This window comes from Rhodnius prolixus, unplaced genomic scaffold, assembly GCF_049639745.1.
Source record: "Rhodnius prolixus isolate KJV_2025 unplaced genomic scaffold, Rpr scaffold_2, whole genome shotgun sequence".
NCBI classification, from domain to species: domain Eukaryota; kingdom Metazoa; phylum Arthropoda; class Insecta; order Hemiptera; family Reduviidae; genus Rhodnius; species Rhodnius prolixus.
Window position 1 is genome coordinate 30,716,750 of NW_027411592.1, and position 24,706 is coordinate 30,741,455.

General features: G+C 33.6%; 1 protein-coding gene and 1 long non-coding RNA gene across 3 annotated transcripts in view; one reads left to right on the forward strand and one right to left on the reverse strand.

Moving 5' to 3' along the window:
- LOC141449461 (uncharacterized) lies at nt 1-20,009 on the forward strand. 2 transcript variants are annotated; one of them, XM_074118941.1, is made up of 7 exons: nt 12-35; nt 3,114-3,186; nt 4,011-4,103; nt 7,621-7,645; nt 8,120-8,146; nt 9,012-9,158; nt 14,118-20,009. In XM_074118941.1, the coding sequence occupies exons 3-7, from the start codon at nt 4,017-4,019 to the stop codon at nt 14,306-14,308; spliced, it is 477 nt and encodes a 158-aa protein (XP_073975042.1). In that variant the 5' UTR covers nt 12-35; nt 3,114-3,186; nt 4,011-4,016; the 3' UTR covers nt 14,309-20,009. The 2 variants fall into 2 exon arrangements, with proteins under 2 accessions (XP_073975041.1, XP_073975042.1); XM_074118940.1 differs by lacking the exon at nt 7,621-7,645 and having other exon boundaries at nt 1-39.
- LOC141449464 (uncharacterized) overlaps nt 14,180-24,706 on the reverse strand; it is a 20,874-nt gene continuing 10,347 nt past the window's right edge. Inside the window, exon 4 of the long non-coding RNA XR_012455523.1 lies at nt 14,180-14,314. This is a non-coding gene — a long non-coding RNA (uncharacterized lncRNA). The remainder of the gene's footprint in view (nt 14,315-24,706) is intronic.

A 24,706-nucleotide genomic window follows, 5' to 3' on the forward strand; every position in this document is an offset into this window, starting at 1 on the left:
AAGCAGTGAATTGAGATGAAGACAAATAAGTGGAAGTTGGTAAAACATAATTCCTAAATTAGTAAGTTAGTTCGCTTGGTGTTTGTTTTTCATCAGATTCAGTAAATTAGATACATTTCTTGTCGAAGCAGTGTGACTTTAGTTTAATTCTTATAATATAAAAAAACCAAGTGAACAAGTTAGTTATTAGTAATACCTCTAGCTGAGAATCACACAGATGTACATATATGTAAGGTTGTTGATACATGTATGATTTCATAGGTAAAAAAAACTTGCAACCTCCATACGTAGGTTACCATATTTAGTGGGCACAACGTGCGACACATGTCAAAATATTAAGAATTCTCTGTGTTTTTCTCCTTTAATAACTTCTTTCTTTCAAATCTTCTCCTTGTGTTAGGGTGTCTGGGACTGGTTGTACGATGAAGGCGATGAGCAAGAAAACTCACTACTATAGTTGTCGTGTTGATTAATTAAGGACGAGTTGCCATAGCCTCGATGACAGCCACAGATTTCTAAGCAGAGTAACTTATATTTAGCCAGTCCATTAATCCTATCCACTAGACTATGTGAGACGTTAGACAACACACTAAACCTAAAGCATCTTCCAACATTCGTTCGTATATATTTCTCACTACTTATAAATGTGTTAACCAAATGGATGTCGGAAATATTATGGTTGAGTTTAGTCACTGTCTCCGTCTTTTAAAATCTCATGACCACCTACGACTTCTACATTCTTTTTTTGGTTTTGGCAATTTGTTCTTGAGGATTAAACTGTACTTGGCTGGTTAAGAGTTATTAATTACAGATCTCGGGCCGAGAATGCGGACCATTGTACCAAATATATGAATAAACATTGATCTATAATAATAACAATTCTTAATTTATTAATAATAATGCAAAATACAGAATTGTTACTCAGTAGGAAGTGCATGGCTTATTTCCGTCTGCAGAAGTTAGCTGTTGTAAACATATTGACCTCCAAATCCTATTCTTCCGTGATCCAGGTTTGCCTGGTTTTATTTCTGCAAACAAAAGAAAGGCACCCTTACTCCTTAATCGGATGTATTTCTACGAGTATATTAATCTAAGTAACAAACCACCTGAAGTGGAGATGTCTTCGCGATTTACTTTAAGCTTTCAAAATAAATAAACAGTGAAGTGACACCAGTGGGTGGTAATGGCCCTTTCCCCATTCCGGTTGCATTTCACTTGTTAATTAGCAAAATTTAGTTGCGAATTAAAAAAAAAAATGCTTAATAATTACACTTTCACAGGTTTTAACTTGAACATTTTCCTCGAAGAATGTATTTGTTTTGGTGAGTACTTAGAAACTCGAGTATCGTTCTAAAGTTCCAATACAGCACAACCTCCCTCACAATTGACGCTATGATTCTTAGCCAATTGATTCATTAGTTAACAGCTGTAATATATTATATTTTATTAATATATTATGAAATACTATTTGTTAAAGCATGAGAAAACTTAAAAATACAAAACAGTGATTCGAGTGCCCATTTGTAATAAGTGGTGTGCAAAACATATGAAGTTAGGCTCGACTTTCAAGTTATAGTTAGTGGAATTTTAAATTCATTCATTCAACTTTTGATTAGTACTGATGCGATAAGAATCTATTTCTTAGGTTATCTAGTAGTAGAATAGTCTGTCAAAATTTCGATAATTACAGGAAATCTCGTGTCTAACAGCTGCTCCAGAAGATTGTTTTTGAACCATTAAATAAAATATCACCGGTTCATGGATTTAGAAAACACCAAGCGATTGTTAACATAAATTAATTGCAGAGAGAGAGTAGTGGCCAATCTGATTCTGATTTTACGTTAGGTGATTAACGGTAGTTCCATTATTAAGTCTGAAACAATTGGCCATGGATTTATTTTGATCCAATCAAAATGTATTAAATCGTTTTTTATTTGGCCTTTCTTTGGAGGCATATACTTAATTCCAATTAACAGATACTTCAGTTGAGGCTTCAACTCTCAAATTTTTAATTCAATCAGTTTATCTATTTCCCAAGAACCTCCCTTGTTGTTTTTCAACAATAACTTTGACCATCATCAAATGTTAGGGGCCATTATCCTGCCTAAACCTGTGGTTACTTGCTACTACAATTTATTATTTTGTTAATTAACTAGCTGTACCCGTTCACACGTTGCTGTGTTTAACAAAAAGGCAGTTTTGATACCTCAAACATAATTTATTAATGATCAAATGTATACAATACATCGAAATGAAAATTAACAATAAAATTATCCCTACTTCAGAGTACAGTAGTGTCCTTGCAAAGGTAGCATTTCTACATAATGTGAAAAATTCAGTTAATGTTGTTGGAGGTGGTGACATTGCTCTTGCACGTATATTTTCTGATGTAAAATACACACGCTGTCCATTTTCTGCTAAATGAACAACCGCTGGATATCGCTCATGAATGGAAAATGATAAAATACGCCATACGGCCTCATTGCTACTTATGTAGCGTCCCAATTGATATTGGGTGACTTCATCGTTAGATGCAGTTGTATTTTCCTCTCCAAACACTGCCATATCGCTTCCTTTGTTCACATATTTGCAAATATATTATCGCTTTCACTGAATTGCAGTACCCAACATTTATGTGTGCGTAATACGTTTTTAGTAGTAATGGAGAATATGGTACTACCCAACGATTATCAACGTCAATAGTATTGTTGAGTTCTTTTAGTTTAATGGATTTTCCACCATTTTCGGTATAATTTATTCTCGTATTAATAATTGCAAAAAACTGTTTTTCATGGTTTTCATGGTTACACTTTTAACAAATATTACTAATTAAATGTTATTTTGATATTTTTGGGATATTTGTTCGGGAGCACCTAGAGCCCCAAGTCTGATTTTAAAAAAAAATTGCAAAAACCTACCCGAGGATATACCTAATAATTTCCCAAATTTTCACGGCGATTGGATGTATGGTTTTTGAATCTATCGAGTACAAACAAACAGACACACATTCATTTTTATATATATAGATTTATTAATTTGTTTTAAAATTTGTTTGTAAATCACATTTCCACTAATAAATAAATTTGAATATTAATTAAAGAAATATGTTTCAGGGTTATACACCGCTTCACCTCGCGACGCAGTTTGGACACGAAGAAGTTTGCACCCAGCTAATTAAAGTTTATAGTAAGCAATTTCAATTTTATATTTAATTTCGTAAATAAAGTTTAGTAGAAGTGGAATGAGAATGTCGAATCTAATATGCCTAGAATGTGGCGGTTCCTTTGATAGATGCCAGTTAATTATGAATTTCCATAAGCAGATCTCCTCGTAGCAGTCATATGGTTCCAGACCAGTGTTGGCCACCTGCAAAACTTCATCAATGAAAAGGTCAAGCAATGACAGCCTTTTTGTTGTTTCGCTAATGGGCGTCTCACTGATGCAACCAGCTGTATACTTTTCTTCCTATCAGTACCGTACGGAAGTACGCTAAACAGACGATGCAACTCTTGTTCTTTCCTTCGGTTCTGATAAGAAAATCCGTGGAACAAAGCTCTGGAATCATGCTGAAATCTAACCTATTGCTGAAAATATACTCACTGATTTGTTGAGCAACATTTGATGTTATGCTAGATGAGATTTGCTTGCATAATTTTGATGGTGGGGAGGGCGCCGATGCCTCTTTTGGCCCTTGTAAGCTTTTTATCTTTTTGTGGACCTGGAGGAACTTATTTTGTTTCATTAAGGGAGATTTTACCCCTAAGTGCAGGAGCCTCTGTTTACTTGTTTATCTTTCAACTCATTTAAAGTCCAAGTACAGTCTCCTACAAAAAGCCTCTTCAGAAAGAATTCTGATAAAGAAATCAACCAATAGTTGCAGAAAGAAAAACGGTTATATGCTGATAGAGTTCATAAGGAACTTGAATTTATTTCCATAAAAATTCCATCCCATAAAATAAAATCAGCCAATCATTAAAATTAAAATTTAGTAAACGATTTGTTATTTACAGAAGCAGATGAGAATATTAGGGACTACAGCGGTAGAAAGCCGAGGCAGTATCAAAAGACTAGCGGTACATCCATATCAGCAGACACATTCAGAAGTGAGTACTACAGTATGAGAGCTGCTGCCAGAAAGAAACGATCAAGCGCAAATAATAGAGCAGCATTAAGTTTGCCTGGGCCTAGAAAGCTTAAGAAGAGACCTTCTTTTCTAAGCACGCTAAATTTATTAATTTATCACCCAGAAAAACAAATTATTGTGCAGGAAAGTCCACAATTATCTAGACAGATTTTGCGTAGAAGTCATTCTAAACAATCTTTAGCAACTTCTACACAAGATCTCTCTGAGTCAAGTTCTCCACCTTGTAAACACTTCAAAGAGCATTTGTAGGTAGATAATATTGAATTTATTAAAGTTAACCCTAGTCTTGGTTTACGAATGAACAGCAGTTGTTCAATGTTTAGTAAATATTAGCTTATTTATTATTGAAATTATTGATTTTTGCATGTAATGATTCATTAAATACGTATTAAAAGACCATCTTCAAGTGATGTAATCCGTAATAAATCCCTGAGTTGTTCCTGTAAGTTTTTTTTTTCCTTTAATACTAAGTGATTTCCACTTTCATCCATCGTCAGAGTCTAAACCGTGGCAGGGCAAATCCTTGGATTCTATTTGTCGTTCTAAGCTTGTGTCTTCTGAGCATAAAGAAACTTAAGCACAAGATTACTTTTTGGGGCTCAGGTAACATAATTCATTTTTTTTTTTACCTGAAAATATTTTTATTTGCTCCTTATTAAAAAAATAAATAAATAAAATGATTAGAATGTGTATTGTAGTAAATTCTACAAATACTTCGCTGTAATAAGAAATTCAATGACTATTTTGCAATTGTAGTGCAACATTTAAAATATCGAAGTAGTTTATTCGGTATTCAATGCTTAAATAAATTACTTAAAAATTTCGTAAAAAAATATTTCGACTTCAATACTCAATACTGTGTATAATTTTGTTGCTGTAAAATTGAGAGAAAAGTTAAGTAGAAGTTGTTTCTGAAATAACATCGCACAGTAGAAGCACGGAATTCAACCACAACCAGCAATGTACCCCCTGTTTACTACATTTTGAATTATTTTAAAAATATTTCCAGTTTGCTTCTTACTGGGGCGTAGCAATAACTGTGGGCATTAAAATGTATAGAAAATAAATAGCTTTCTTGTAATTTATTGTTCCTTAATGGAATCTGGAGTTCTGTTAATATCTGTCCAGGCTTCACTCCAGTCATAGTTTTCGAAATCTACTTTATATTTTAATTTTCCCCTTGGTTTCCTTTAAATTTCCATTTCCGAAAATAGAAATGTGTTAGAATCTAGGAAACAAGATCAGTGCAACTTCTAGGTTTTTTTATTTTGCCATCTCACAAATTGGTGATGGTATTAATTTAAGGACAAACAAACTGTTCTATTTTAATTAATAGCTGAGTTCCCAAATTCCTACACCTAATGCCGAAAAAATTTTAATTAATGGTGTATTCTTGCACGCTAATTGCTGAACGTTTTTTCAGAAATGTGACCTGCTAGTTACGCCAGGAATGGGACACCCTTTGCATTCCGGTCTGTGTTAAGTTAACTTAGTCTATCCCGTATAATAATGTAGTTTTGGCTCAAGTTAAACGAAATTCAAGAGGAAGGAAAATATTCCTTATCTACTCATTTTGGACGTTTCTACTATTGTAATATATTTTTTTATTTAGTAGAAAGTGCGTGTGTACGCTTCTCTCAAGAAAATTTCTGTAAGAAACAAAACAAAAACAAAAAAAAGATGGATGAATTCTTGCAATGACAAGCAGGCTATTGATGAAAGCAGATGTCTAAGCTAAATGACAGGTGCCCCTTTAACGAAATATCTATTATCCAGATTGTTTTCTAAAGACTCAGCTTTTTAAAGAATTAGTCCTAAAGAAGATTTAAATACTAGAAAAGTAGACGGGAGGGAGAGATTGCTGATGGACTTCAAACAGATTGGCTTTTTGTTTATTTGAAATTTATTTGTTTCCATTAGCGTGTACAATTATAGAAATAGGATTTGTTAAATATAATTTTTTAAATTTAAAGCAATATCACTATAAATAGATCGAAAATAAAACTGTAGATACCTTAATACTTCCCATGCATTTGCTATTTAGTGTTGCAATCTACACGACACCCCTCAAATTCACTCGCTAAATAGAAATCAGCGAATATAAGTGCATAGCCATTTTAAGCCTTGTTTTATGAATAAACTACCTGTTTTGGTGAGGAAGTAATAATATGGTTATACCTACGTCTTTAATGAACGCTCAGTCTTGATAGTAATATGGTTGGACATCCTCAGGTGAGTGTTCTTCGTCATATAGGCACCATCCTTTCTTCTTACCTCCGCTAGAACATCCAATAATCCCATAGCTAGGTAGTCAGGAACTCCAAGAACAAAATGCTCTTTGCTGTGTTACAACGATGGAGTTTTTGCATTGTGTTAGCTAGTCTTGAAATATGAGCAATTGCTCGCTATTTTTTATTATTGTATTTGCACCTTAGGAGCACGCATGTTGTTAATATTGGGAAAATGGCTTTCATATTTCTATTTATGAATGCTTTCTCTATTTACAAACTTGTTATGAAATTATTTTAATAATCTGTCTTATTATTTTTATTATAGAATATTTAAAATTAATTAATAAATATTAATTTCTTAAAGGGAAGGGATTAGCTATGAGGTTGGCATACTGGACTCCCACGCGGAGGTCCCGGGTTCGAATCCAGCAGCTGACCCTTAGATTTTCTCTTCCTAGAAGCTTCTTACAGCTCACTGTCCGGTGATGGACAGTGTTGTCTGTAACGAGAGAACACTGTCCGGAGGCCGGCAGTGCACTGGAAAAAGCTCCGGGCGCCAATAACCTCAGCTGTTGATGCGCCAAAAAAAAAAAAAAATTAATTTCTTATTTCGAGAAATTTTAAATAGTTTAAATTATAATTTTAATTATTGATTGCGCAAGGGTGGATTTATTCTGTGAATGATTTTATGAAATCCGGATTATTTTCTCCTATCTCCCAAAAATTGGTAGATTAGAATAATTTATTCTATAATTCATTTCGTTAAAAAAAAAAAATACCAAGATAAAAATAATATAAATTCAAGTGTATTTTTATTTTTTATTAACCACCAGATTAGATTCTACATACCTTATTTTCACAGTTCTTACTTTTAGAATCTGAAACGCCGATGGAAGTCTTATTACCTATTGTATGTTTATTATGTAGATTTTGATGTAAACAGCAATCTGTTATTTTTAATATTGCTGCTTTTGTGGTGAAATAATTTCATATCAATGTTAAAGTACTTTCAGAAATAGTTATTTGCATGTAAAGGGGCACATTATTACTTCTCTGCTATTTATATGTACACAAAAAAAAAAATATCTATTCGGATAACCATGATAATAATTGAAATATTTATTTTTAGAAATCTCTTGCGAGTTTATTCAGTGCAAGTAGTAGATATATTCTCTTGATAAAATCTTGAAACTGTAAATTATTTATTGACTGAATGATAAAAGGTTGAAATTATTTTTTTTTTAGGAATTGACTTGCTGGTTATTCCAGGGCAAGTAGTTGATATATATTCTATATTCTGTTGTTAAAAATATACTGACAAAATTATTAAAATCTTGAATTTTTGCATGTTTACTCATAATGATGCATGATAATTATTAATTTTAAAAAAATAATAAAATTATTTATGTAGTTAATATAATTTTATTACAATTTCCTTAAATTTTATTTCATATTGTTTATTGTACGCATTACTGCATGGAGTCTCTTCAAAGAATTATGTATGTTCTTGAATTCTGAATTTTAAATATTATTGCAAAATCAAGAATAGAATTCTTTCACTTTCTTTATATTTTTACCTATTGATTAACCAAAATTAATCTCGTTTAAAATTTAACCTACACTGAATGATAAAACTTAATTCTATGTACAGTAAGTAGATTTTCATTTTGATGATTTTTTTTTTTTTTTTTTTTTACACACAACGTTAATAATCTAGGATCTAATAATATTTGTATATTTTCAGAAATAAAAGCGAGGAAAAAGCACGCAGGTAACCACCATTTTTTAATTTATATAATAATTCAATTATAAACTTTCTTCTATGGTAATTTGTTCACTATCTGATTGCTAAACTGTAGAGGACATAAAGCGCGCCTGAAAAAACAAAAAATAGAGATTTCTCTATTGTATGAATTAGTATTGTTTTGGATAGTATGTTTAAATATTCATCTAATATTGAAATATATTTTTTCATACGTTTTAATAATTTAGCAGAAAGGACAGTAGTTAGAAACTAGACAAAATAAATAAATAAGAACAATACTATCTATAGGGACGAGCTTAAAGCTTAGAGGTTCTTGCAGTAGACTGCCTTAAAGAGATCCCTGTGTTCGAATTCACTGCCTATCCATAGATTGTTACTTGCTAGGAGCCTCATTCAGCTTACTGTCCGGTGATGGAACCTCCTTTAGATCAAATAGCTACTTTTTATTTGTTAGAAAAAATATTAATAATAAAGTATGTGCTTCGGCCCCCGTCCTCGACATCTAATTAAGCACGCCAAGCTCTCCCTTGAAGAAATAGACGATTACTTTTTTTTACTTAGTGTTATTAAATTTAGACTCCTACTGAGAGCTTTGATTAATTTTCTGTTCGGGTGCTTTCATTTATGAGCTAACTTCCAATTCCTATTCGGTCTAAAAAGTATGTCAGCTGTTGAAAATGGTGTTAAAAACAATAGTGCCTGCACCAAAATACGCATCAAAAAGAATTTATGTTTTATACTATAGAATTTCGCTCAAATATAGGAATTTTGTCTAATAAAGATCAAGGCCTCTTAGAGCAGATCCTTAGACCAGTAGTGTGCCACCTTTCTATTGAAGTATTTGCATTTCTAATATAATCTATTTTTACAGCCGAGAAGGATCTGCGATTCTTGAGGATTGGCTCTTTGAATGTGAGAGTGAAACGGACAACTGAAGCCTTTAGTAATTTCTTAGGTGTCGGCAATACTGATAAACTGCATAAACATTGGGGTTCCGCAGACAATCTGCCACAGGCAAGTAAATAACCATTAAATGCTTAGAATTGAAACTTGAAGTTTACTACCATATTCTTAAAGTGGTAGATGCAGCAAAAAAGAATTTATAGAAAGAAATTTATTGCATTTTTGGGTGCGGCAATAAAATTGTACAAAGTTAAAATATATGGAAGTTATTCACCTTCGCAGCTGCAATTTTATAACTGCAAGGTTAAACCTTATCTCTAAAAAGTGCTACTGAGTCCTTTTAGATATATCAGTTCTAATATAATTCCATTAAAACACTGGTAAAAACCATTGTTAAAATCCAAGTATGATTAAAATCGAATGCTTAGAATTGCATTTTGAAAAATTTCTAGTTTATTAAAATACAAAGAAACTGCATATATTCTGGCAAATAATGAAAGCTTATTCAAGAACTTTTACTCTGCTGAGATCAAATATGCACCTACATTTCTTTAATTTAGGGATGTCAAACTCAATTAAAACACGGGCCATTTGGTGCAGTAGGCAAGATTCACGCGGGCCACATCACTTTTACAAATTTTGTTAAATTTATATTCCGAAGTGAGGATACAGGAATGTTGATAGGATAATTAAAACACTACATCATTGCCTTTATTTAAACAATTATTTTATTAAAAGTACTTGTAAAGCTAAAATTATTCTTTTTTACCCCAAAACTTGCCAGAGCTTTCCTCGTACTGTTAATTTTAATTCAGAACATCGTGGGCCACAAAAAATTACCTCGGGCCCTCTAGTTTAGTTTGAAACCATGCTTTAAAGAATCGACTTTTATTATGTGTGGGAAAATTTTTGTGTCACACCTTATTCTAAATTATAGTAGAGAAATAAGAGAAGCGTGTATGCTGTTAACACAATTTCGTTACAAATATTTTTGAAGTTGACTGTGAGAAAGAAAGGTTACTGACAAGGGTTTGTTAGATTTGAGATAGTGAAAAAAGGGCAGAGAAACATTTTAACTTTATTGTGATATGATTTTAATGAAGTCACTCTCCTCCATGAAATCGGCCTGTTTGAAGTTCAGCAGAAAGTTTGATAAATAGAGTGCTCATTTCTTCCAAAGATCACTTTTCTCCTTTTTGTATCTGTTGTATATTATATACATTTCGTGTATATGTTTTGTTAATATACAATATTGTAAAGTTTTTCCCAAAAAAAAAACTTTACTTACACAACTAGTGCCTGCCACTAGTTATTAAATATGTGGGTTTGATTAACTAATAAAACTCGCTAAAGTTGTAAGTAATAACCTGATTTATTAACACGTTAACATTACTCACATTAACATTTACAAGCAACTAACGCTATTCATTACAGTCACCATTTACAACAGTCACAACAGTTTACTGTTACTTACTCACTTCGTAACGCCACAAAACTGTTCCCCGACTGACCACTGGTCCGCACTGCACCGAATTGCACTAGTCTCAGCTGCACTAACACAGCTCTACTCATCAACTGACTAATTGCCCAACTAGCTACCACTGAAGCACTCCGCAACACTGACTCTCTCAACACTAACTCCGAACTTGACTAAAACTCTCTAAAACTTGATTGAAACTCGATTAACACTGACTTCTCCAGCTGTGTCTGCTTCCTTTTTAACTGCGTGCCTCCCTCCAACTGGGACTGCCCTCCTCCAGCTCTCTGAGCATAAGTTTCCACGCCCTCCTGATGTTCATTGGCTGGAGAAAACATACTGCCACCACCTCAGCTGTGAGCCGCCTCCTCCCATTCTCTGTCTCTCTCCAACTCCGGCTGTCTCACTCTCACCTGTCAATCACTGGCTGGGAAACACATATGCCACCACCCCAACTGAGGCCTTTCTCTTAGCTGGCTTTTACACAGGTCACTAACTCCTTGAACAATCTAGCCCCTTTCCTTTCTAGTTCATGTATAGACCGGCCCTTTTGTCTACACAGTGGTGGCCTGTTACCGACTTTGGTCGCTTAACCCCTAGAACAATCTAGGCCTTTCTTCTTTGCCACAAGTAGATACCGCCCCTTTTGTTTATGCAGTGGCGGCCTGTTACTGACTTTGGTCGTTCAACCTCTAGAACAATCTAGGCCTTTCTTCTCCGCCCAGGTCAACTTCGTTACACTGCTCCCCTCTTAGAACTGTTCGTCCCGAACAGAAGTCTCCTTCGTGATGTAGGGCAGCAATCGGTCCAAGTGTACCACCTTCATCTTGGATCTGGGCGTGCGTTGAATCCGTTACACCAGGTCGTTGAGCCGTGAGACAGTGGTGTAAGATCCTACCCAGCAACTTAGGAGGTTTTCCCTTTTTGCGGACACGCTTGTACGACCAAACTTTCCCACCTCTCTGGAACGTTCTTCCGATGGCCTGCCTGCCATACAAAGTCCTCGTCCGGCCACCCTCCTGTTTCATTCTATCGTGTACCTGTCTACGTGCGGCTCTCCACTTATGGCAAAGGTCCGCAACGTAGCCGCTCACGTCCGACTCTTCAGCTTCCAGGCTGCCTAATAAAATGTCACAGGGGAGTGGAAGCTCCCTACCGAACACAACGCTAGCAGGTGTCCGGCCAGTGGTCTCCTGAACTGCCGATCGGTTCGCCATCGTCATGGGAGGTGTATACTTAGCCCAGTCCTCCTGTTGATCTTTCCTCAAAGTCCTCTGATGGCCGCCTAGAGTCCTGTAGCTTCGCTCCACTATGCCGTCAGAGTGAGGGTGTAGCGACGTCGACCTTGTCCTCCTGACGCCGAGGATCTTGTAGCCCTTCGTTGCTGCAGTTGCCGTTGACGCGTCCTGATCTGCCAAGACGTGTGCCTCTGCCCACTTACTGACGTGGTCCATCGCAAACAGGTTACAGCGCATTCTTCGTCTGTAATCAGGAGAAGGTCCTGCCATATCAATGGCTATCCTCTTGCACGGAACTCCAACCTTGTATTGCCTCAGGGCACCATGGGTTTCGCGGCTGGGTCCCTTCCTTGCTACCCACTCGGTGCACCGACTAGCCCAGTCTGCACCATCTTCCTGGTAGCCTACCCAAGAGAACCGCTGCTTCCGCTTGGCCCATGCCCTCTTCACTCCAAGGTGACTCCCGGTGATACCTTCGTGAATTCCCGACAGCTCCTCTTCTTTCCTGTCCACACTTTTCCGGTCTCGCGACAAAATGCCCATTTCAATGGCGAGCGAATTCCGCTGGGCACAGTAGCTCGGTACTTCCCGACTGCTGGGGACCACTTTCCGGACCGCTTCCTTCTGACACTTGAGCACAGGCCCCGTGTCCTCACCCAGAAGTTGTTCCTCCCTGGTCGCTTCAGGGCTCCATTCCACTCCTGGTTGAACAATAATGGTACTCTTACCTCGGTCTTGCTCTTCCTGTCCGCTGCAGTTTTCCAGCGCTCCTATGCTTTCTTTTGACCACGCAGATTCTTGAACTTCTACAAGGCTATTTCTTCCTTTAACCTGGTCAAGTTCACCTGTACATTCCGACCTGCTATCTGCGTCATCCTTCCTGCCTTCGTCTTCTTCTTGGATGTTGTCTGCTTCTTGGACCTTTTCACCTTTTATTCCGTCATGGCCTGTTTTCATCTCGTTCCGCCAGTTTCTCATATCTTCTATCATTCCGTCTTTCCACTTCCTATGATCTTCTTTTATCTCCTTCATCATTGCTATTAACTCTTCCATGCTGGGCTTCTTAGTACTCACGGGCATACAACACTCGTCGGTTTTCTAGAACTTCCAGCAATTTACCCGATCTAATAAAATCAACACTTACTCGTCTAGCGGTTTTACTAGATCCCACTTCTGACACCAATGTAAAGTTTTTCCCAAAAAAAAAACTTTACTTACACAACTAGTGCCTGCCACTAGTTATTAAATATGTGGGTTTGATTAACTAATAAAACTCGCTAAAGTTGTAAGTAATAACCTGATTTATTAACACGTTAACATTACTCACATTAACATTTACAAGCAACTAACGCTATTCATTACAGTCACCATTTACAACAGTCACAACAGTTTACTGTTACTTACTCACTTCGTAACGCCACAAAACTGTTCCCCGACTGACCACTGGTCCGCACTGCACCGAATTGCACTAGTCTCAGCTGCACTAACACAGCTCTACTCATCAACTGACTAATTGCCCAACTAGCTACCACTGAAGCACTCCGCAACACTGACTCTCTCAACACTAACTCCGAACTTGACTAAAACTCTCTAAAACTTGATTGAAACTCGATTAACACTGACTTCTCCAGCTGTGTCTGCTTCCTTTTTAACTGCGTGCCTCCCTCCAACTGGGACTGCCCTCCTCCAGCTCTCTGAGCATAAGTTTCCACGCCCTCCTGATGTTCATTGGCTGGAGAAAACATACTGCCACCACCTCAGCTGTGAGCCGCCTCCTCCCATTCTCTGTCTCTCTCCAACTCCGGCTGTCTCACTCTCACCTGTCAATCACTGGCTGGGAAACACATATGCCACCACCCCAACTGAGGCCTTTCTCTTAGCTGGCTTTTACACAGGTCACTAACTCCTTGAACAATCTAGCCCCTTTCCTTTCTAGTTCATGTATAGACCGGCCCTTTTGTCTACACAGTGGTGGCCTGTTACCGACTTTGGTCGCTTAACCCCTAGAACAATCTAGGCCTTTCTTCTTTGCCACAAGTAGATACCGCCCCTTTTGTTTATGCAGTGGCGGCCTGTTACTGACTTTGGTCGTTCAACCTCTAGAACAATCTAGGCCTTTCTTCTCCGCCCAGGTCAACTTCGTTACAATATTTTAAAATAAATATATTAGTTCTGCATTTCAGCTAACTCTTAATGTCAGTTATAGTTTATTTTTCAACGAGAAAGTAAATATTCCTTCAAAAAATATCTTATTTAAGATAATTACAGTTTGTGTTTGTCTATGCTATTTTATTATTACAAAAACTTTTTTCTCTCTCTCTTTAAATAACTAAATGATTACCAAATAAATTACAGGGAGATCACAAAAGGATGCCACCTCCTAAATTGGCACCAATAAAAAAACGCAAATCAAAAAGAGGACAAGACTTCAATTTAAAAGCATCAACTGTTGAGCAACATCCGGCCGTACCTCTTTCAGAACAAAATCCTCAAGATTCTGATTCGGACACGGCAGCAGGATTTGGTACAGCTTGGCAGTCCACTGTATGATGGTTGCTGAAACAAGGAAGATAATTTTTGTAAATTGAAAACTTCCATGACAAATTTATTTTTTATAAAAAAAAAAAAAGAAGTGTTTACATTTGTATACATATACATGTTCAAGATCATTTTATTTTAATTTTGGCTTTCGGTGGGTTGGTTGCTATTATTTTATGAATGACTAACCAATTTTATTTAAGAAGTATTCACATCACTAGTGTAAATTTTATTTTTTAGAATTCACTTCTAAACTATTCAGTATTATTGCCAAATATTAATTTATTATTTATATAATTTAGGAATAAGCCTATATTTTTTTTAGACATCACATTGTAAGTTATGGCAGTAAGATTTTCTGTTAATTTATATGTTTAAAGCAAAATTGTTTGTGTGTACGAAAGTAAAGCGAATTGTTAAAAAATTATAAATGATTATTTATTAGCCAAAAAAGGGCAAAAGTATGGTTTCCTGTTAATATTACTTCTGGTGTTAATGGGGTAGTTTATAATTTTTAAATTGTAGATTCAGCTATCCTAATGAGGACAGAGCTTTATAAAAATCACGTAGTTAGGATCAACAGCGGGTTATATTTCACACACACACATTAAATCTGTTTGTTATTAATATTTAATACGATTATTGATGTTTATTATAATGAAATTTCGATCAGTTGTGTCAACAATTCGCTAGTAATTAAAAGTATTATACTGCGTATCATGTAAATAAATCAAAATTGCAAAAAATAATTAATGCGAAATGTGTTTATTTCCTCAGGCGTGGCCAACAGTTTTTGTCTCCGGGCTGGATTGGAAAGAAAACTTATTTAATGGGCGGAACGAAATATTAAAATTAAAAAATGTTAAATACAAAAACTATTCATTTAAGTAAACAAAAATTTTTATGAATAAATGTAAGTAATTTAGGGCAACAAATTAACAAAAAAAAACTAATGTGACGGGTTAAGGTGCTTTGAATCGCCTGTTATTTTTTTAAGTGTAAAACAATATAATTAATTATATTTACTTTATTGTATGGGGGAAACATTAAGAGCTGAGATGCTAAATTTAAAGTTTCTTTCAATTTGGAACAAATAAAAATTATGAAACTGTGATTAGTCTTTGTACAATGTACAAATAGTGAAGCAATGAAATTAAAAAAAAGAAAAAATAGTCACAATAAAGCTTAAAGTGACAATTTAGTAACCAGAAATGAATGTTCAATGAATGGCGAGTCATTTCTCTCCAGCTAAATGATTAACTTAGCAAATATTATATTGTCTTCGATTAAGCAAAAATAGAAAAATCAATCAATAATACGTTAATAAAGTTGATCTTTTCTATAATGTTCACTAAAATAATTATGTATTTTGACTAACTAGCCCATATCATTGGCCATTTTGGCTATTCGACGTCTCACAGCCGAGTAAAGTGCGGCTTGGGCCTGAAATAATGTCCTTGCTGATCCTTTCTTACATTCTGTTGCGCCTCACATAAGCTGAGGTGAACTTCATCCATTTGGCCATCCAGCACAGTGCAGACGCTTGTTTAGGTAGTCAGGTCTAGTAGTTTTGGGCCTATTTACTAGATTATTGATGTTACCGGTGTTCTATTCTGAACTTTGTGGACGTGAGCATCTTCACTTCCAAAAATAAAAAATAAAAACATTTTTCGTAATTAAATCATTTGACCCCTAAGAGAGTATATCTACATTGTAACCAATCTGTTACGTATTTCTGTAAAACTGGGTGATAAGCTGTACAAATGAACCATAATATTTTCATTGTATTTGTTAACTTTCATATCGTAAAAATTGCATAAACTTTTTGGATCAATTGTAAGTTCATTTTTGTTTATTATTTAATGAAATACAGTATTAGCTGCAGTTCTGAATGGCATGTATAATCTTGAATTCTTTATACTGTTGTTAATTATTTCTAAGAACATTTTCCTGCGGTGTTTTTCTTTTGAAATGTAAACTTTGCTGTCCAGACTTCCAGAGTTCTTTCTCTTGCACCGGTGTGTTCAGCGCCAGTGCTATAAATATATTGTTCTGCCTGCATGTTTTAAAAACGAATACCGCCAGTGGCTTTGTTCCACTAATTATGTTTTACACATCCATGAATTAAGAAGAGAAAATAAAGTAAGAAGTAAAATGGTTTTTTGATGTTGATATTCTCGTCACGGTATTGTTTGCTCATCAATAGTCTCTTCTTTTGAATAAAAGAGATTCTCCACTTTAAGAAAACAGACTTTCTAAGGGTTGTATTTTAAATCCTATGGAATTCTTATACTCTCATCGTGGAGGAGTTAAATAAATTCAATATTGAAACCTTGGCAGATCTGTACTCTCTACAGGCGTAATGTACATTATATGCGCACTTTCCATAAAAATACAAGGCACAGCACACATTTTTACCCAAGGCAAAATCAGTACACAAATTAGAGCTACAATTCATAATTTACAATTTGAAGGTTGAGTTAGTTAGATAGGTACGGTATGGGATAGAATCATTTCAAGACATTAGATGGTGAGAGGGTACTTTTAAATAGGAAATTGCCTTTTTTCCATGTTGCTTAAAAAAATTGGATGATATTTGTTTGTAAGAATAAAGCCATATGTAGGATATTAAATTTTACAATAATTATGAGACAATATCCGATTGAAATCAAAATGTTTCGTTAGTTATATATTCATGCCCCTTTTGTGGAGATTTTGTATCAGTTTTAAGATAGACAGTTTCCACCACATGATTTAAAACCTATATCTAAACAATCTAAACGCAATAGTTGACTAAGAATGAAATCATTCGTATGTAGACATACCTTGTATGAACAAAGTAACGAAAGTGGTAGTATCAGATTAGTCGATTTTACGACATGCCAGAATATGACTGCAGCTAGTGATAAATTAAAAGTAAGCTGACTATTTCTGGACCAAATACCAAATAAATCACTTGGTGATTTATACTAAAATTCTACTAAATTAGTTCTACTAAAATTTTAGATGCAAGGAGCTGTCGATTATGATTCCGATCACATTTGGTTCTAATTAGTTTATACAGAGGATATTAAAAATTAAACAACTTTATGTATGATGTAAAGTAAGAAAATGGATTTGGATAAGTTAAAACTGTAAGAAAAGTATGGAAAGCAGTGTGACAAAGGACTAGCAAAGAATGTAAAGGGATACAGTTTTCTCAAACAGAATTAAATTAATTTAGCAGTAAGTTGTTTTTGAAAGGCTGTAGCAATGAAAAGGATACTGAAGTGGAAAATAAATTAAATTATTCATATAACAAAGGATGTTTAGTAAAATAGAAGAAATAAATAAATAGTGAAAGCACGTTGGAGAGAAATACTAAAAAGAAAGGAAGAGTAAGGAAAAGAAAATAGGAGCAACTAAAGTGTTTGCAAAATAAGAAAAGGCACTTGGATAGGAATGTTCGTCAGAAGAAGATCTAAGGCATAGATCTATCGGAATCAAACCTAACAAGTATTTGAAGTATGATTAATATTAATAAACTAACATCAATTTACCTCAGTTTTTATCATATGAAACAGTAGAATAAATATATTTGTAATTAATTATCAGGTACAAAATGTGCACCTAACAAAAATTGATTTAATTCTGTACTGGAGGAAAAAAATAATAATGTGGAAATTGTCATTAAGGATATCATAGACTGGTTTACAGTTTTCAGTTGTTTGAATGTTATGCAAATTTTAAATATATACATATATAAAACAAATTGTACAAATGAGAATTAATCGTCCAAAAAAACATTTGGAAAATTGTTTTTAAATTACTAATTCAATTTTTTTTTTTAGACGCAAAATTTTGTTAATTTTAACAATGAATAAAAAGTCATAAATTGTGTCCAATGTGCTACAAAATGCGAATAATTATTACAATACTCACTAGTATAATACTATACTAATCAATCAAGATTGTCACTCTGCCGATATAACTGGCAAATTTGATTGACCGATATGTGCGCTGGACGGCCAATCTTGGTCGTGATTGATGAATATCAATCAATTTATACTTTATAGACATTTAAGAGCCTGATCACCTTGTATATCGATTAAATGTCCAAACGTGAATGTTATTAGTACAGACGATTAATAATTAAGTAATTAGTAATAAATTCACAATATAATTCATTCATTATATTATTCAATGTTTTGTAGTTTTATTTCAAATTAGCACTTTAGCAAGTTTGAATAAGTACAAGTATAAAAAAATATTGATACTTCCGAATTATTTCAGAATATCGAACAAGTTATTGTAATGATAACAAAAAATTTGAATCTCCCCTCGTAAAGTTGAAATTTACAATTATTTTTGCTTACAAATAATTTATGCAGTTTATAAAAAATGCTCAGGTGATTGTGATGATAGAAACGAGCAAGATAATACTGTAATTACGTGGGTAACGGTTCTTTTTTTAAAAAAATAATGCGCATAAAATAAACATCTAATAAAAGTAAATAAATTTAGCATTGAATAATCATTTTTATGCAATATCCTCTTATAATTTTCCATTCCCTTTGCGACTCTAACTTGCACTTTCCTTTTATCCAAAATTTTGCTAATTTTAACAAGGAATAAGAAGTCGTAAATTGAGTCCAATGTCCCACAATTTAACTATAAAATTAAGTACTGAAAGTACAAAATACGTCCTTTTTCCTTAAAATAGAATAGAATTGGCTTTAGACAATGACATCTCTAGAGGATACGTTGGGCAAGCAGTTATATGTGATTTAACTCGAAAGCTTTCAAACACAAAGCTCCATTACAGCACTTGATATCTGCACCTAAAAAGCTAAACCTGGACCTAAACGTTCAGCCAGATTCTGTCGGACATCCAAACTGACAATTATCTAAAAAAGATAATATCAGCTCCTAGAGAAAAATCCTCTCAGGTCGAAGATTTCTGTTATCTTCGCTCAAAAGAAAATCTCAAGATACAGTCGGATGATTAATACAGCATAGTGTTTGCAAACATCAAGCAGTAGACATTAGTCCATAAAACTTTCTAAGCAAAAAAAAAAAAAACGGTTATTTTGTGTAATATAGATTTATATGTAATTAGAAATATTTTGTATACGTGTACATAAGTGTGTATTATTTATACATAATATAGTAGATATTAATGTACCATCGGTTTTCGCAAATATTTCGAAATTGACTGCAACATTTTATTTAAACTGCACTTTACTTACCAAGGCCAGTCATTTGCAATGAAATAATTTTTTCATGAAAAAGTTATGTTTGAGGATTCTAGAAAAAAATTCAATTTAAAGCTTAGCTATGAAGCAACCTTTATAAATAAAAAGAAGCATTGCAAGAATTCTAAGTTCGAGAAAAATCACTTTCTTGGTGTGAAATTATAATAAAGTTTTTGAAGTTAATGGAATTACCTCGAAAACAGAATCGCTGATATTAATAATATTAATTGCAAAAAATCAAATCTATAATTTGAAATTTTTTCCAGAAATAATATAAGACTTTTTTGGGGAATCTGAGGCCTGAGAATATTTAAATTACTTGAGAATGTAGTAACAATTCCATTTTTGAAATCGGATTGTTGCCTAGATTAAAGTAAAAGTTAAAAAAAAAAAAACTTATACAATTGTAATTATTACAGTAAGAGAATGTTGATTGAATATTTTACACCAGATTTTGTTGATTTATCTTAATTAAGGAAGAGTGCATGATTTTTACAAAATTAATTATGAAAAAAATCAAATTAATGCACCCACATAGAAAGAACTATAAAAAATATTTTATAAAATCAGGTGGGTTAGTTTGTTCGATAATAAGAGGTACCGTGATGGAAGTTATACCCACAATAATAAAGTCGATACCAGCGTGACTGGTGCAACTTTACCTCATGATTTTTTTTTTATTACCATTAGTAAAAACTATATTTGTGATCTATTTTCCGCAAATGTCCGTCGAAACAGACATAATATGTCAGGTAAAACTTTTTCTATTTATATTCTTTCTAATACGTTATTTGAATATCAATTGAACTTATACGTAAATGTAATGCTATCAATCAAATTGAAGATAATAATACAATAGTTTCAGTGCCAGTTTCTGTCGACATATTGCAAATAAAAACAAATATAAATTGCTTCTCGTACTAATTCTTTAAATTAAAGCTAGTGAAATTATTATTTAATGTTTATGATATACATGTGATTATTTTGAGTGACAGACATTCAGTAATTGAATTTATATTTAATAGAGTTTTATATATATTTATATATATGAACGCTTTATAAAATCAGCTCATAAAGAATTTAATTTTTTTTATTACTATTATTTCATATTAGAAAAATAAAAAAGAGAAGGATAAACCTTGTAATTCATATTTCAGAGAAAGGCAAAACTTACTATCTTCGCAAAATCATTCTATGTACTTCTATAGACTTCTATGTACAAAGTTTACTATTTCTTGATTTGTAGTTTAAGAATAAAAATAAGAAGTTTGTATAAAGCAATAGCCCTAAATGTTTTATTACAAATGCTAAGAAATGAATTTTTAGTCGTTATTAAAAAACATGAATAGCAACTGGATAGTCCAAATAATTCTTTTCCTACCTTACAAGTAAATCACAGCCAAAAGTCAAAACTAGTATAACTAGTTTATTCTATTTCAAATAAGTTTTATTTTAACAATAACAGTTTTTTAACGGTAGTCCTCCAAATGTTGTTGTAAGAATAAGTTACTCGTATTATTGCACCAAATATTTTAGTGGTATTTTATAAAATGATAAAAAAACAAAACAAGTTCTCCTCAATCACAGTCTTCTCCTATTTTCCATTAGTTTTGTTCACAATGAGGAAGTCTAATTAAATTAAGTAATTTCCTAATTAATGTCTTATTTAAGAGATGTTTAGTTATCTCAAATGAAAAAAATATCGAAAATCTGCTCGTTGGCAATACATTCTGTTAATTAGTAGAGTAAGAGAAAGTAATTAGGACATGTGCAATCGCGCTTATAACATTTATAACATTGGATATGCTCATAAGAAACACTAATGGAAGTAGAATTAGGGTAACTTTTTAGTTAAGAAAATAATTTACATATTGCATACTTAAATTGCAAATTTCTAGCTGTATTTTTGAATGAAATACAGGTATAAGGTGATAAAGTTTGGGAGCTTTACATTTCCTTCATATTTCGAATTGAAGTATTTCTTTGAAAATCAAAATTTTTTTTTAATACCTACGTCACAAAAGAGAAATTTTATAATTTGAGAAATCTGGCACAAAATGTAAGCGCTTTTGGATCTACTTTCACCTGCGAATGCTTTTTTCGAAAATGAAATTTACCCAACAAAAAAGGCCGATTATGTAATAATCCAAAATACCCTCATTACTACCTCCAATACATATAAAAAAAATTGTGTCTATCCCCTTCTGAAACTTCTCCATATAATTTTCAACCAGTCTCTGAGAATCGGTTGTTTTCCGGTAATGAAGAAACTATCCCATGTTACTCCAATCTTCAAATCTGGTGATAAACATGATATAAAGAATACCGACCTATTTCTATTCAATCATTCTTTCCAAAAATTTTTGAAATTATAGTTAATATTTATCTTTCATTTGATGTAAAATCTGTATTAATATCTGAACAATATGGCTTTCTGTCAGGTCGTTCTACTGTTACTATTCTACTCACGTATCAAAAATACACTTTTGACTCTTTTGTTAATAACGCCCATTTTTGACTCCGTTTACACTGACTTTGCCAAGGCTTTTGATCATGTTAATCATTGTATTTTGCTCGCGAAGATTTCTATCTCAGAAAAAGCTTCTGTTTATGGCATTCATGGCAAACTTCTTCTTTGGATTCGGGTTATTTGATTGGAAGAACACAAATAGTTAATCTAAAATCTTTTAAATCACTTCCTTTTCTTGTCCTATCTGGGGTTTCTCAGGGTACTCATCTGGGAACACTTCTGTTTAACTTATTTATTAATGACATCTAGCACAATCTCCATGATTCTTCTTTTTTGTTATTTGCGGACGACCTTAAACTATTTTTGTCAATCTCATCCCCGCATGAATGTCGAAACTTACAAAAGGCATTGAATTCCTTATTTCGTGGTGCCTTGAGAACTGTTTAGATCTGAACTTGTCCAAGTGTTGTGTAATTTCCTTCATTAGGCAGCTTATGACTATACGCTGAACGATTCTTTGCTGGTTAGGGTATCGTCAGTAAAGGATTTGGGCATCACATTCAACTCTAATGGATTTTATGGAGTACATGAATAGGATCAGAAGCAAATCTGTACCAATGCTTGGGTTTGTATTTAGGAACACGAGGAATTTCTCTGTCAGCCGTTCTTACATCACAGTATATAAACCCTTGTAAGACCCAACTTGAATATGGTTCAATAATTTGGAGTTCTATTGAGGCAAGCAAGTTCTTTCGGTGGTTTGCTGGCTTGTCGCTTGAAAATCCCTAAAGAAAACGTTATCTATTCCGATCTACAGCTCACTCTCAATATTCCTCCACTTGCCAGAACCACTTACCAGAAGAATTTATTACGACCTCTCTTTTCTCTGCAATCTCCAATTCATTCTCAAATAGACTGTCCTTACATTTTTCTTTTAATATCTCATCCCATACTACACGAAATTCTTCTCCGTTCAATGTACCGTACAAACATAATTACGTTTTTTACTCCCCTATCTTTTGTATGAAGCGGACAGCCAATTATTTTGACTTCGATTTCTTTGGCACTGATGTACAAAAATTAGTAAATAAAGCTAGATGTCAACAATTTTTTTAAACTATTTGTATTATTGTTATTTTTGTAAATTATAAAATTGGATTATTGATCCGTTTCTTTATTTAAAATAAAATAAAATAGACAAATGCTCGAACTTAACATCAATTAAGTTGTGCATTGAGTAATACGCGCATTGAGATAGACTTGCTAGATTTAACGGAAAGAGTTGAGAAACAAAAATCTCACTAATTGAATAAATTAAATATTATTCAAGCATCTCATAATTGTCATTATATAATTTATGTTTGTATGTTTGATGAATAATAATACTAACAATAATAATTCATTCTGTTTTGATTTTTTACTGCAAGAAGTTTTTGTAGTGGGTCTAATCCAAAAGATATTCATTTAATTTTATAAGCGGCCCACAGGCTTATAATGAATTGCCCTCAAGATCATTAGGGTTGGCCACCCCTGCTCTAAAACCATGGCATATTGGAGTGCAGGTGATTTTTAATTTTAGTTGCAACCACAGAAGTTATTGGTCTGTAATCTAATAGCTCACCCTCTTCTTTTAGGTATCTAATAATTGTTTCCTGAAGCCTTCATGTTGGGTAGCCCATTATTACGTATCATTTCAGTAAACAAAAAATAACTGTAAATAAACACTTTAAATTCTTGAGCCAGTAGTTCTGAAGATTTCAAACGTAGAGCCACTCTAGTTGCAAGTTCCGCGAGATAACCTTGAAAGTGTCTCATTCATTTCTCGACATCCTTTATCCTGTTGACGTCTCGGTCATGTGTGGACAGGCTGCACCCAGATAAACTTTCAGTTCTTTTTAATTAAGACTGCTTCCTACCTTCTCAACTCGGCTTTTGCAAATCTCTTGCAGCGGGTTCGGCAGCAACCTTTTGCTTCCATCGGTCCAAATGAAGAGTCACCTGCTGTTTAATAAATAATGATTTAACTGGGCCTCTCAGTTCCCACCTTGCTCGTGACTTTGATATTTAAAGGACAGAACGTCAGCTGCAAAATTAGGACTTTAGATTTTTATTTATTTATTAATTTTTTTTTTTGCACCAGACATTGATGTTTCTTCTGAGAAAACAAAACACTGTTTGATATTGTTTCACGCTCTTTAGGCCATTATAAGGCTGACAGAATTACGAATCACTGGAAAGGTTTAAACGTTTTAGTAGGTTATTCTATTTGCCTTATGCTCCAAACTATGTATGATTTGCAATAACAATCGTACCTACCTCTTTCTAGTTTATACCTTTTACATTCATTTCAAATATTATTTAGGAGTGTTTAGAAGTGCAATAATTCTAGGTTGGAGGTGGCCAAAAGTTAGACCAATACATTTTTGTTTTGGCACGTATTGGCATGATTTGTCCTAACCTAGATTTGACAGCTCTTCGAAAATACTGCTTAGTTGACTGAAAATAATTTAAAATTAAGAGAAATAGATAAAGAACAAATTAGCATTTTACATAAATAATTGCATGTTCATGTAATCAAAGTTTATATGGTTAGAGTAATTAATGACATCTACTTAAGTGCATTTGAATAAATGTACATGCAAGATTATTGCAAATTAGCCAAGTTGTGCTTATAAATGGCACTCCCTTGAGAGACTTCGTTGAACT

Excerpts from the sequence above, each read along its gene's own strand:
- LOC141449461 (XM_074118940.1), top strand. The coding sequence starts at position 16 with ATGAAGACAAATAAGTGGAAGTTG. Across the intron at positions 4,104-8,119 it reads ATCAGCAGACACATTCAGAA|AAATAAAAGCGAGGAAAAAG; the intron begins GTGAGTACTACA and ends GTATATTTTCAG. Across the intron at positions 8,147-9,011 it reads AGCGAGGAAAAAGCACGCAG|CCGAGAAGGATCTGCGATTC; the intron begins GTAACCACCATT and ends CTATTTTTACAG.